This window comes from Arachis ipaensis, chromosome B10 (genome assembly GCF_059453495.1).
Source record: "Arachis ipaensis isolate K30076 ecotype BB chromosome B10, ASM5945349v1, whole genome shotgun sequence".
NCBI classification, from domain to species: domain Eukaryota; kingdom Viridiplantae; phylum Streptophyta; class Magnoliopsida; order Fabales; family Fabaceae; genus Arachis; species Arachis ipaensis.
Window position 1 is genome coordinate 149,245,588 of NC_142435.1, and position 12,824 is coordinate 149,258,411.

Below are 12,824 nucleotides of genomic sequence, written 5' to 3' on the forward strand. Positions count from 1 at the left end.
ATGGTAGTTGAGTACACATTGACAAGATAATTGATGAACATTGAGGAATGAATGGGTAGGAAAGGAAAATAAGCTTTACATCAAGAGAGGTGATAATAAAAATTCTATAACCTATATAATCATTTGAACTAGTTTTTCCAAATTCCTTAGCAAAAGGGTAATGATTGGTACGAAAGCATCGCATATATTCATAATCTTGAAGCTTTTACTTATTCACCATCGTAGATAATAGATAGAAAGATATTTCAATACTTATGTTTAAGAACATATGAGTAGTGATTGATAGAATTGAGAAAGGCTTATAAATATAACATTCAACATGAGAGTAACAAATATATTGAATAAGAACTTCTATCAAGTGATAAATATTACACGCTATATATAGAACTAGCATAAAAATAATTATCCTATAGATGGCTTGTATCAAAGATGGGACTTCTTAGTTCTGGACACAAGAAAACCGTAACTTCTGGAGGGTAGTTAGAGACTATAATGCTGTCCGTGTCACACACACACCCCAATTGTGGCAGTCCCCATAAACATAACTCCCTGAATGAGTTGGGGAGAGTAATTATTGTGGCAGTCCCCATTGTAAATATCTCTTTGATTGACTTACAATAATCAACTTGTATTCTCTCTAGTTTTGGGAGTTTTGCAAGAGATGTAGCTCTCATTAACCTTTCCATTCTATTGCAATGTTGGATCTTCAATTCACTCAAGTTGGGCAAGCCTATGAATTCATCATCTTCCCTCCAGATGGTGTCTAGTCTTTCCAAGTCATATAGAACCAAAGATTGAAGGTTTTGAAGATGTTGGCAGAAGAAACAGGGACCAGACAAACAACACAATCTCTCTAATTTCGGACAATAACTCACATCAATCTTCTTCAACGAAGGAGCTTTCAATGACAAAGCGCCACATTCACATAGATCTCCACCCAACTGTTTATTATTTCTTATATTCAATTCCTGAAGGTCACTTGGCAACAAAACTTCAAATCCTTCGAAATCTCCCACAGTTATGCGCTTCCTTTTCCCTCCCAAAATGTCAAGTTTCCAAAGCATACAAGAAGATCGGAAATCTATATCATAATATTTAAGTCCACCATCTCTGTTGAGGGTATTTTCCATGAAATCGGCCAAGTTCTTAGCAACCTGAAAGGAGCCTTGAAAATATTCCAACTTATTTATCACCCCTTGCACAATGTGTCCTGTTATAGATGTTCCTTGGAGATTAAGGTATTGCACATTAGTCAAACCAGATATCACAGGCCATGGTACACAAACAAGTTTTCTATTATTAGATAGATCAAGCCATCTCAACTTGGCCAGCATTCCCAGTCCATGTGGGACATCCTCAATTAATGTATCTGAAATAACCAATCTTGAAAGCTCTTGTAGCTCCCCCAATGGAGGCACATACTTCAATGAATAACAACGCTCGAGCAACAAGGATTTAAGGGACTTCAAACTAGACAACGAATTCGGCAGGGATGTTAATTCTGCATTGTAGGATAAATCAAGTAGAGATAGAGCTTCAAGGTGGTTGAAAAAACAATTTGGAATATATCTGATCCTATTTTTACTAAGATTCAAGGTGGACAATTGTGGACACATGGGAGATGTGGCCTCTGGAATTTCTTTTATATCATTGTCCATCAAAGATGCTTTCTCCAAGTGTGGTGTCCACTCCTGCATCTCAGGGATATTTTTTAAACCTTTCCTACATCTCAGCATGAACCTTCCCTTCATAATATCACTTGCCATGTCCCTCAATAAACTATGCATAGTTGAAAGGTGCCTCAAAAGGATCCAATCATGAACCCAAGATATCAATGAATGGCTATTGAGTTTAGCTAATATTGCTTGCCCTTGGACAAATATTTTGTCCAAACTCCTTGTTGATTGTATTAACCCTTCGTCGACGAGATTCATGAATAACACCTCTGCTGAAACTTGACTGTATAATGCATGTTGCAAGAAACAATTTTGACTAGTGCTGTCCCCTAAATAATCATAGCTTTGTTTTAATACCTTTATAACCTCTTCTTCCATGGCTTCTCCCATTGATGAATCTTCAAGTTTGCTTAGTGCATGTCTCCATATATTGATGTCATCATTTACCCCTTTCATCAATCTGGCCATCACAGAGATTCCAAGTGGCAAGCCATCACATATCTCTACAACAGATCTTGCAATTTTCTTTACTTCATCAGAAAGGGTTGCAGGTCTTCCATTGCATCCAAGTTTTAGCAAAAATAACTCCCAACCCTCTTTCATGTCATCTTGTTGGTCATCTTCTGGATGGAAAGGTTTCATTTGTATTAAATTTTCTGTTGGGCAATCCATTTGCTGAAACACATGCTTTAGACGACTTGTTAGAATCAATTTGATCCCATTTGTTCTGAGAGGAATTCCCACTTTCTGCAGATCAATATAATTCCAAACATTGTCCAAGATAAGCACTGATCTATCTATCTTCTCCAATGCAGATGACAAAATTTCTGCTCTGTCAGTTATCTCATCATCATCATCAAGCTTTTCACCTATCCTTTTGGCAATGGAGTTTTGCAATTTGAGAATACTAAAATCTTGGGAAACTGTGACCCAATACACATTCTCAAAATTAAAACTCTTCTTACTTCTTATTTGATTCTTGAAGTGAGTTACTAGCCAAGTTTTTCCCACTCCTCCCATTCCGCATACACCAATGAAGAAGACATTATCATCCCTTAGAAGATCTCGCATCTGTATGAAATTTCTGTCCACGGATTCCTTGTTCAAGCAAAAAGGCATTTTATACTTTATGTAAAACAATTTGCTTTTGAAATCATCTGTTTTCTTTAAAGGGTCTTGCAAAGCATGCTGATGCAATGACTCAATTATCTCAAGAGCTTCTTCTTTAAGGCCTCCAGCTTCTTTTAACCAATCATTGAGTTCTTCTCTTTCGCACTTCTTGCCACAGTACTCCAGCCATTGCCATCCATCTTTAAGTTCTGCTTCCCAGCTGCTTAATTTATTAACCAGTTCATGCATTTTTTTAATGTGAGTTCCAAAACCAATGTTACCGCTACCCACAACCTCATTTGAATGTGCCAAACCTGTTTATTTGGAAAACAAAAGAGCAACATGTTACTCCAATAAGAATGAGAGCAGGCATGTATAACACAACAACAACTTCTTTGAATTTGAGTCATATATCATATGAATTTCACATGAAACTTAAAGGTGTATTTTTTTCATCGTTTACTTCCTAAACACGCCTCATACAAGATTGCAAGACGTGTTTCGAAAAGAACAAGTTTACTATAGTAGTTTAATGATAATGAACAAGTTTAAAGAGAAAATGTTTATTTATTTATTTTATAATGATAAAAATAATATTTTGCATACGAAAAATTTGTTGATGATAACAATTTGCAGCCACATCCCAAAACAATGGGGAATGGTGGAAATTATGTAGTCAGGGAGTAAGAAACTTATATATGGTGGTGACTCAGGTGAGAATTTATTTTATTTAAAATTATGCAATTCGAACTGCCAAAAAATTATCTTTAAAAGCTATTGCATGAAGTAAAACTATATTATTATCCTAAACTAGAAAACTGATTTTTTTTTTATGACAGGTAAATTTGTATTTTAATATATATAATAAAAATATAATTTAACAAGATAAAAATTTAGCATATCAAAAGATATATTTGGAGAGGTATTGTTTAATATTCAGAAAAGAAAAAAAAATACATATTAATCAATACTTTTTTCATAAAACTTGTAACTTTTTCAAAAATAAATCGGTGCATCTAATTTGTAAAATGACCATAACAAGAAAATACACTTTAAACTGAGTATACACGGGCATTGTACATTTTCGTTTCCAATAAAAAAATTATTTTGCGGGATTTTACTACTAGTATTTTAGTTAACAACGAATTTAAATTTTTCAATTTAAAAATGAACTCATTTTAGGTAAATTTATTTAGCCTTGAAATAAAAGAAGACTATGCGATTATTATAATGATGATAATCATAGATAATATTTGCATGTACCTTGTAATGAATCCAATTCATTGGGAGCTTCCACCTGATTACTTGAACCAGCCATAGAGCATAAACTGATTCCCCTCCCTGTTTCATTTCCCAGATGCGCCTTGATTCTTGAAACGCCTCCCTTAAATCTTTTGCTACAGCGTTTGCACAACCAACCGTCATTTCCTTCTTTAGTAACTTGATCCCAGTAGTACTCATCCCTTGGTCTACCCATAAGCAAGAGGAGTGAATACCCAATCCGGCTCAGGACAATTATTACGAGACTCTTAATAAAAGAATATTTAATTCGATCTCTGAACTTTACTTTTATGCGACTAATTAGTTCTTATGCACAAAAAAACAAAAAAAACACCGACACAAGAGCTAATCAGTCCCATAAAAATAAAGTTCAGGAATCGAGTTAAGTATTTTTTTTGTTAAAGACATAGTTATTTTTCAAAGTAATTGTCAAGAGTTCGTTTAGGATTTTTCTCTAAGCAAGAGTGATGAATGATACCAGAGTTTAGCCGGTAAGAGCGAAGAAATCGAAATCAATAGATGAGAGTGAGGGAGTAGAGAAAGCTGGGTTGAGAAAAACGGTTAGAGACCGGTGACTTGGACTAACAAACTCTGCTAGCTCAACATCTATAACAAGAAACTGTTACGGTGTTACCACTACCAATAACGTGTAACTAACTTCTAAACTACGTTCTCATTTAACTGCAGAAACCCTTTTCGGATATCAAAAATTCAGGACTGGATCTTGGTTTTGAATAGGTACAAGAAGTAGTTCTCTTGAATTTTAGTTTTTAATTTTTTAAAATTTCCTCAGCATTTTACTTTTTTAAAAATATGGTGGAGACCAAGACTTTGCAGTGACGTGAAATTTGGGCAAACTATAGACTCCTAGAAATGGTGAAATTGGGTAGTTGGATTGGAACCCCATAAATATTATGTCACTTAGAAAGATATTCTTGATTTTTTGTCGCTGAGAATAACTCCAGTAGATATCAAACTTGAGCTAGACAAAAAGAGATTTGAGTGACTTTGACCAAAAATAGAGAGAAAATGAATTGTTACCAAAAAAAAAAAGAGAAAATGAATTTTAATATTAAAAACGGGCAAAGTCATATTCAGATATGGCAATGGGTCTTCACTCTTCATGGGGGCAGGGTTTGTCTCATGATTCTTTTGTTTATTGTTTTTCTAAAAATGATGAATTATATATAATATATATATAGTATTTAATTTATTTTTAATGTGTATTTTATATTTTATATAAATAGTAGTTAATTTAGATATGCACCTATCATAGTTAATTTTTAATTAATAAAATAATACTACAGAAACTTATAATAGGTTTGGATTATAGACTCTGAAACTGTACCATCCAAATTGTGTTTATTTGAATTTATTTTGTTTGATGTCCACATTTTTTCAATATATATTAAACAGTAACACATTCCAAGAGAAGCATAGATGAATAATCATTATATTATACCCTGAACCACATACTTATAGTTTGGCTAGATCTTTTTTTACTTTTTTTTCTTTCTTATGTTTTATGCATCTTATTTTAGTTCAATATGTCATTACTTTATATTTATTTTGTTTATGATTGTTGTATTTTATTAAATCTGTGACCAATAGCAAGAATGAAAAAAAAAAAAAGTGTAGTTTAGGAGAGTGTAAAATAAGATGGAATTTTAATTAGGCGTCTAGTTATATGAGTTCGTAGTATTTATAAAAATATTAGTATAGTACTAATAGAATTGGCAACCAAAAAGATATTATATTTTTTTATAAATTTATTTGTATTCAATGAATAGTTGTAAATAGTAATATTTTTAGGTACTAGTTGAAATATAAATTTATTTTTTATTTAGAATTAAATGTACAATATAAATTACTCTTAAATGAGTATATAATCTGCACATAGTAGAAGTAGTATTCTTGACTATAGAAAAATAATATTATTTAACTAATATTTTATTTATTTTATTTTTTAAATTTATTTTAATATTGTATCTTAAAACTAAAAAGATATAGGTGTCGTGAAGATATGATTTGATGATTTTCTGTATAACAGCGGTGAAAATTTAATTATTAAAATAAAATAATACATATAATGGTTAATATGCATTTTTTTTGTTATTAAGATTTAAATTGATTATATAATTTTTTGTGTGAATTCTGTCAAATAGGCAAAGAGATTCAAAAGATATGTGAAGATTGAATCATAATAAAATTCTTTGTTTTTCACTAATTTACTATTTTTTTCTGTAATTATTATTTTTTGTTATTAATAATGATTTGTTTTTAAGAATGAAAAAAATAATATTTGATCTTATATATAAATGATTTTTATTTTTTAATTTTTTTTAATTTTAAGATTTGTGTAGTTGATGATGGTGGTATATATTATTACTAATTTTTTAAGGAGTACTTTTCTCTTTTTATTTTTAGATATTGTATAACTTTTTTTATGAAAGAATTAAACCAATAAATAAAACCGTATTAATTGTTATTATGGTAAATAATAATTCAAATATTATTTTACAATATAAATCAAACATGATTTTTGAGATTGTATCTTTTTGTTAAACGTAAAAAGAGAAAATGAATTATATTTGAGTATTATGAAAGTAATTTTGCAATCTCATTACAGAGTTTTTTTAACAAATATTTGATTACTAAATTATATAAAATTTTCACGTTATGTGTTTTACGTTAGTTAGATAAAGAAAATCACTTAAAATATAGATTTTTAAGTTACATAAATAATGAGATATGTTAAACTTAATTTTTTTTTTGTTTTTTATTTAATGTGTTTTTATTTTAACTATAAACCAATTTTTAAATTTTGAATATTTTGTGAATGACACTATAGTATAGATAAATTTATTATTATTTTTTAAATGGCATTTATCTTTGTATACTTAATAGGAAATTTACATAATTAATAGATTTTAATTAAATATATATAAAGCATTAATAAAACAGAAAACCAAAAATATATTTATGCTTCTTACATTAATTCTAAAAATTTTATATAAGAAAAAAGGTATTATTACGTGGTTTTACAAATAAATTTATTGATTTAGATAATAAAATTATCCATTGTTTTTTTTTAAAATTAGGTTAGTTAAAATATAAATTGATTGCTACACCTTGCTATTTTTTAAAATTGACATTGTGAAATATTACATAAAATTTGGTTTTTAAAAGATACATTATATAGAAAATTTTCAAAATAATTTAAATTAAAAATTAAAATTATATTTTTTTATTTATTATATTTTTTTTAAATGATATAAGTACTAAAAATATGTGTCTTTACTCTTTACAAATATATATACACTTAGAGAAAGTATGAGGAACCAATAGAATATTTGTATAATGTGTACAATAGAGGTTTAGAGAGTATTAGAGATATAATCATTATTGTTACCTTTTCCCATCAATTAAAGTTTTTAAGTTGAGTGATATCATGACATGTTATTAGAGCTCTAAATCTAAAAGATCAAGAGTTCAATCCATTATCTCCTTAGCGGGAGTGATACACTTAAATGTTATATGTTTTAACAATCCGCGCGGGCATTTACCTAGTAGTATATATGCACCAAATATGCATGCAGATGTTATATTGAGTGGTTATTCCACGATATCTTAATTTCTATCTTTATTATTCTTTGCCAAAGTCCAAACTCAATTGACATAATAATGTTATGATGTGCTTTATGATGTCTTTAAAATACACACGTTTTAATTTTTATAAAAAAGTAAGTCTTATCTCTTAATATTTATATTTAAATAATAATTAGACACAAAATTTGTTGTCATCATAGAATTATCTAATATCATTAAATTTGAATTCAAATTTTTTATATCTATTTAAAGTGAACTATCTGATAAATCAATTCAAATTGATTAACTTATTGAACTATTTTTATCTTTTTAGACTTGACTTAAATTTTAAATAATTAGGTACCAATTTACACTTACGATAAAATTGGCCTACATCATCATTCTAACAAAATTATATTTGCAAAAGATACACGGCAACTTAATTATTAAAGCATGACTTATAAATCTAATTAATCTTATTCTATTTATTTTATCTTTTCAAATTGAAATTTAAAAAGTTGTTACAAACGGTTCTAGAATTCAAATTTTAAGTTCAAATTTTAAATCAAGTACTTTAAATTAGACACATTTATTCTCCGAAAACTCAGCTAACGGCTCTCAACTATCAACACGTGAAGTCAAATTCCAAAACAATGGAGAACAAGGATAACAAGAGAAAAGATCAACCTTCATCAGCCTCCACCAACCACCACCGCCGCCGCAACGTGAAACCAAAGCTTACTGCGGTTACTCCTCCCAATCCAGAGCCTCAAGATCAAGAAATCAGAGAATTGCAGACACTCTCTCTCTTTCCTACCGAACCTTCATCTTCTTCCAGTCATTCACAAGTTCCAGAGTTTTCATCGCCACCACAACCACCACCGGCACTGGCCGTCGTCGACGACCTCAACATAGTCATCCCTCCTCCCTTTCCATGGGCCACTGATCGTCCGGCAAAAATCCACACACTCCAATATCTCAACCAAAACAAGATCTTAACAATCACCGGAGACGTTCAATGTGGAAGCTGTCACAAAAAATTCGAAATGGAGTTTGATTTAAAACAAAAGGCTGCAGAGCATGGAAAGTTCTTGAAGGATCATAGAGATTCCTTGCATAATAGATGTCCAAAAGAGTGGATGAACCCGAATCCGATTGCATGCAAATTCTGCGGCAAAGAAAAATGTGTAAAGCCTGTTATTGGAAGCTGGAAGGAACACTCCATTAATTGGTTGTTTCTTTGGTTGGGTCAGTTCATAGGGTTCTGCACTTTAGAAGATTTGAGGTACTTTTGCAAGTACAATAAATTGCATAGAACTGCAGCCAAAGATCGGCTTGTTTTCAACGCTTACACTGAAATCTTCAAACAACTCATTCAAGCCGATTAGAAATCATGGTAGCATGACATGTCAAATTCACTCTAGACATTAATATATTACACTAAGAGTTCAAGTTTTACTAACTGCAGTGCAAAGTAGTTTCAGATTCACAAAATTACTGAGATTAGTTCCAAATAGGTTGCCTAGGAGTGGCACCTAAACAAGTGAACATCAAACACTGCATCTTCTTTGTTGATTAGCTCAAAGATGCAAACATCTCCTGCTTTCAATCTACTTCCTCTACAAAATAGGCTCCAACCATTCGATAATGTGATTGGACTTCTGTATCTTGTGTAACGCAGCAACTTTATACGCCACCGTGTCTCTCCAAACTTGAATGTCACAATATGAGTCTTTTTGAGGTGATTTCTGATGAAGAAAGCTGGTATACTCTGCATCAAGTTATATGTATAACCGTGAGATCATAGCCTAGCACTTTAATGATAAGCTTGAGTCATAAGAATTATTAAGAGATAAATAATGTATCTGATTTGTTGCTTAATTATTAAGAGTTCAAGTCTTATTCAGAAGATATTAGTTTATATTTTTAGAACGTTTTAATTTAATTTAATATATTTTGATTTTGTTTATTTAATTACTAGATTGTGCATTATGCTTATGGGCTTTAGGGTTTTCTTTGTTTTAACCTAATAAGAGGTTATAAATACTTCCTTTGCTATTGGAGAAGTGCCTCTTTTGTTGCATCGGAGAATTGGTTGAAAGTCCATTTGATTCAATTTCCAAACTACGGCGTTGACAAGTTAGGTTGAGAAGTCTCTCGTCAAGAAATTGGATAGAAAGTAAAGTAATTCTCTTTGTATTCAATTTCAATCTATCATTTTTATTTCTATTTTCAATTTCAATGTATTTTTTTATTCAGTTTGAATCCTTATCTTCTTGTTTATTTTTTATTTTTTATGATTAATTATGTTAAACTTACCGGTCTGCGTTGCCTCAGAAAGCTCGGCTTTATAATGACCATGAAAAATGGATTTTCTGAGGTGAATTTCTTAGCTTCTTTCAGGGCTTCTTCATTTGGCTCAAAGCCGGGAGGAGTCGCCAATGAAGTTTCTTGTGTTTCCTTTTTGACTGCAGCATGCAAACAAATCCACATAATTTTAGAATGCACTCAGTAGCAACTAATTACACTGTTGATTTTTGTAAAGAAGTTTTGGCAATAATTATGGAAATAGTTGAAATACTTTTAATGTCACAACCCCAGGGGAAAAAGAATATTCTTGTCACAAACTATCAATGCTAAAGGCCTCAGCAATTACATGAAAAAATTGAGATAATGTTGATCCACAAGATTGTGTAACTGCACAAATGGTAAAGAGTCAAAACCTTTTTTTCCCCTTAACAATTGAGCACTTATGATTTTTGTGAGTAATAAGATCTTGCTTGCAATTGGCCACACAGCATAAATTTGTCCTGAATTTACCTTTAATCATAATGTCACTTTTGCTTTCAACATAATTGACTTTTGCTGGTTCTAAACAATTGACTCTGTCTCCTTCAACTGTTCATAAAGAATAAAAAAGCAACCATTACAATGCAGAAGCAGAACAATTTGGGACTCTTTCACTGAAATACCAACTAGAATAATTACCTTGTGATAGCGGAAGTTCCTCTTCTTCAATTCGAGTTATGGATACCTTAAAATAAAGGTCTTTGGGATTGGTGAGCTCAAAAACACAAATGTCCCCTACATTCAAACTATTGTCTTTTGCAAATCTCTTCCATCCAGAACTGAATTTGCCAAAACTGTAAGTAACAGCCCATGTTCTCCCCCCATCATGGACCTCAAGGATGGCTGTCGCTTGCTTCTTCAAATATTTTGCTGTGAATTTTGAAGGGATATTCTGGTGGTTCTTTTGGAAGTTAGAAAATCTATGGACCAAAAAATGTATGTGAAAAAATATCATAACAGATGCAAAAAATGAAGAAAGCTCACCATCGAGTAACTTTTAGCATAGGAAGGTTTCATGATAACCATGAAAGAGGGGTTTTGTCTAGATTTGGAAGTTGTAGCTTTGTTTAAGGTTTGCTTTAACCGTTCCACTCTTGGACATGGAGTGCTACCACCTATATCCTCTGAAAATTTGAACATGGGTTTGTTGTCATGAAAACTTGATTATTATGTCCTCTATGTATGCAACAAATTTGTGGACAGAAAGAACAATGACAGAAACATAACTCTCCTGCCTTGTCTCTACTCCTGTCTCTATATTTTCTTTATCGATCCACTTACCAAACACAGCTAAAGATCCCTATTAAATACACAAAATGAAAAACATACCATCCAATTCTTTCTTAATAGATGCAAATGTTGACTCGTCAAAGCTTGTTCCTTGACACTCATTACCATTAATTTGGTGAATAAGAGGCAAGTTTTGCAAACTGCAGCTTGTTCTAACTTCTCTAGTTGTGTTTGATGGTTGAGGATAAGACATTGGTGATTTCATTCTATTGTTTTGGCTTTGAGGCATATCATCGAACACTTGATCTGCCTCATGATTGATCTGTTCAATGTTTTCATTTTCTTGTTGAATGACATGGAAAGGATAATCTATTTCAAGGCCACTCACTTCACATATTTGTACCTCAAATTGAGAAGTGTTTTTGTACTCAAAAAACAGCAAATGCCCATGATCTAGAGAGTAATACATAGCAAACTCATTCCAACCATGTTCAAGAAAAATCCCATCATCTTGCTTAGTCCATTCTACTTTCCATTCGGTTCCATCCGGAGGCTTAAGAAACACTGGGTTTGAAAGGCCATCACCATATTTTTTAGTGAAACTGTTTGGGATCTTCTGCAAATATTCATAACAGAATATTGAAAAACTTAATCAATGATATAATATAACTAAGTCATTAGCTACTATATCAAAACAAGTTCAAAGTATTGGAAAGGATAAAATAATGTGTATTTTCACTTTTCAGAACAATGCATGCAAATGCAAGATATAAATTGAACTAATAAATGTTGTGGAATTATCAAACACACTTCAAAATTGTACTAATAACTTTAACAGAAATACCCTCTATATTAATCTTCTACTAATGCACATAAAAACCATGTTTAACCCAAATCACTTACAACAATTAGTATTTTAAATAACAAAAGTAGCTATATAGTAAACATTTGTGTGAGTTTGTAACTGTCCTGTTCATTGGCAAGAGTTTCTTCCAGATACTGAAAACCCTAAAGAAAATTGAAGATGCTGAGCTAATTAAGAATGCTTACAAGTTTTCCATCCTCAAGAGCTGTTGAAAGTATGATCTTGAAGAAAAGGACTGCATTGGAATTATTCATGGGTGGTGGTGTGGCTTGATCTTCCTCAGTCATTTTCCTAAGCTTTTCAGGCTCACCAATGTTGTAATGAAGTATGGACACTGTTTAGATTAGTCAAAACCAATAATTAAATTCAACCATTATATTGGTCCACCAAATTCAACTATTAAAATTAATTTTTAATATAAAATATATATTAAAAATAAATTAAATAATATATATTTATATATAAATATGTAATAATTAATTTTTGTAATTAATTTTAATATAAAAATAATATTTTTGCATAAATTATATTAGATTATTTCTAAATTAATATGCACTAATTATTTTATAAAAAATATTTTTTGTATATTAAAATTAATTATTAAAATTAATTATTGATATTTAATTTATTTTTAATGTGTATTTATATTTTAATATTTATTTTGTATTAATAATTAATTGTGATGACTGATATTAATATATACTTAACATAATTTTTATTTTATT

At 30.7% G+C, this 12,824-nt stretch overlaps 3 protein-coding genes across 4 annotated transcripts; 1 reads left to right on the forward strand and 2 right to left on the reverse strand.

Moving 5' to 3' along the window:
- Window positions 1-356: 356 nt before the first annotated feature.
- On the reverse strand, window positions 357-4,882 carry LOC107621187 (putative disease resistance protein At4g27220). The gene is made up of 2 exons (XM_016323221.3): window positions 4,050-4,882; window positions 357-3,100 (listed from the first exon to the last, which is right to left on the reverse strand). The coding sequence occupies exons 1-2, from the start codon at window positions 4,261-4,263 to the stop codon at window positions 408-410; spliced, it is 2,907 nt and encodes a 968-aa protein (XP_016178707.1). The 5' UTR covers window positions 4,264-4,882; the 3' UTR covers window positions 357-407.
- A 3,426-nt stretch (window positions 4,883-8,308) lies between these two features.
- Window positions 8,309-9,043, forward strand: LOC107624158 (uncharacterized). The gene has a single exon (XM_016326626.3). It carries the CDS (start codon window positions 8,309-8,311, stop codon window positions 9,041-9,043), a length of 735 nt encoding a protein of 244 aa, XP_016182112.1.
- LOC107624157 (B3 domain-containing transcription factor VRN1-like) lies at window positions 8,942-12,474 on the reverse strand. Of its 2 annotated transcripts, none has more exons than XM_016326625.3 (7): window positions 12,285-12,474; window positions 11,334-11,850; window positions 10,989-11,128; window positions 10,644-10,896; window positions 10,476-10,553; window positions 9,975-10,123; window positions 8,942-9,426 (listed from the first exon to the last, which is right to left on the reverse strand). In XM_016326625.3, the coding sequence occupies exons 1-7, from the start codon at window positions 12,384-12,386 to the stop codon at window positions 9,178-9,180; spliced, it is 1,488 nt and encodes a 495-aa protein (XP_016182111.1). In that variant the 5' UTR covers window positions 12,387-12,474; the 3' UTR covers window positions 8,942-9,177. The 2 variants fall into 2 exon arrangements, with proteins under 2 accessions (XP_016182111.1, XP_088342985.1); XM_088486859.1 differs by lacking the exon at window positions 12,285-12,474 and adding an exon at window positions 12,138-12,264.
- Between the last annotated feature and the right edge of the window lie 350 nt (window positions 12,475-12,824).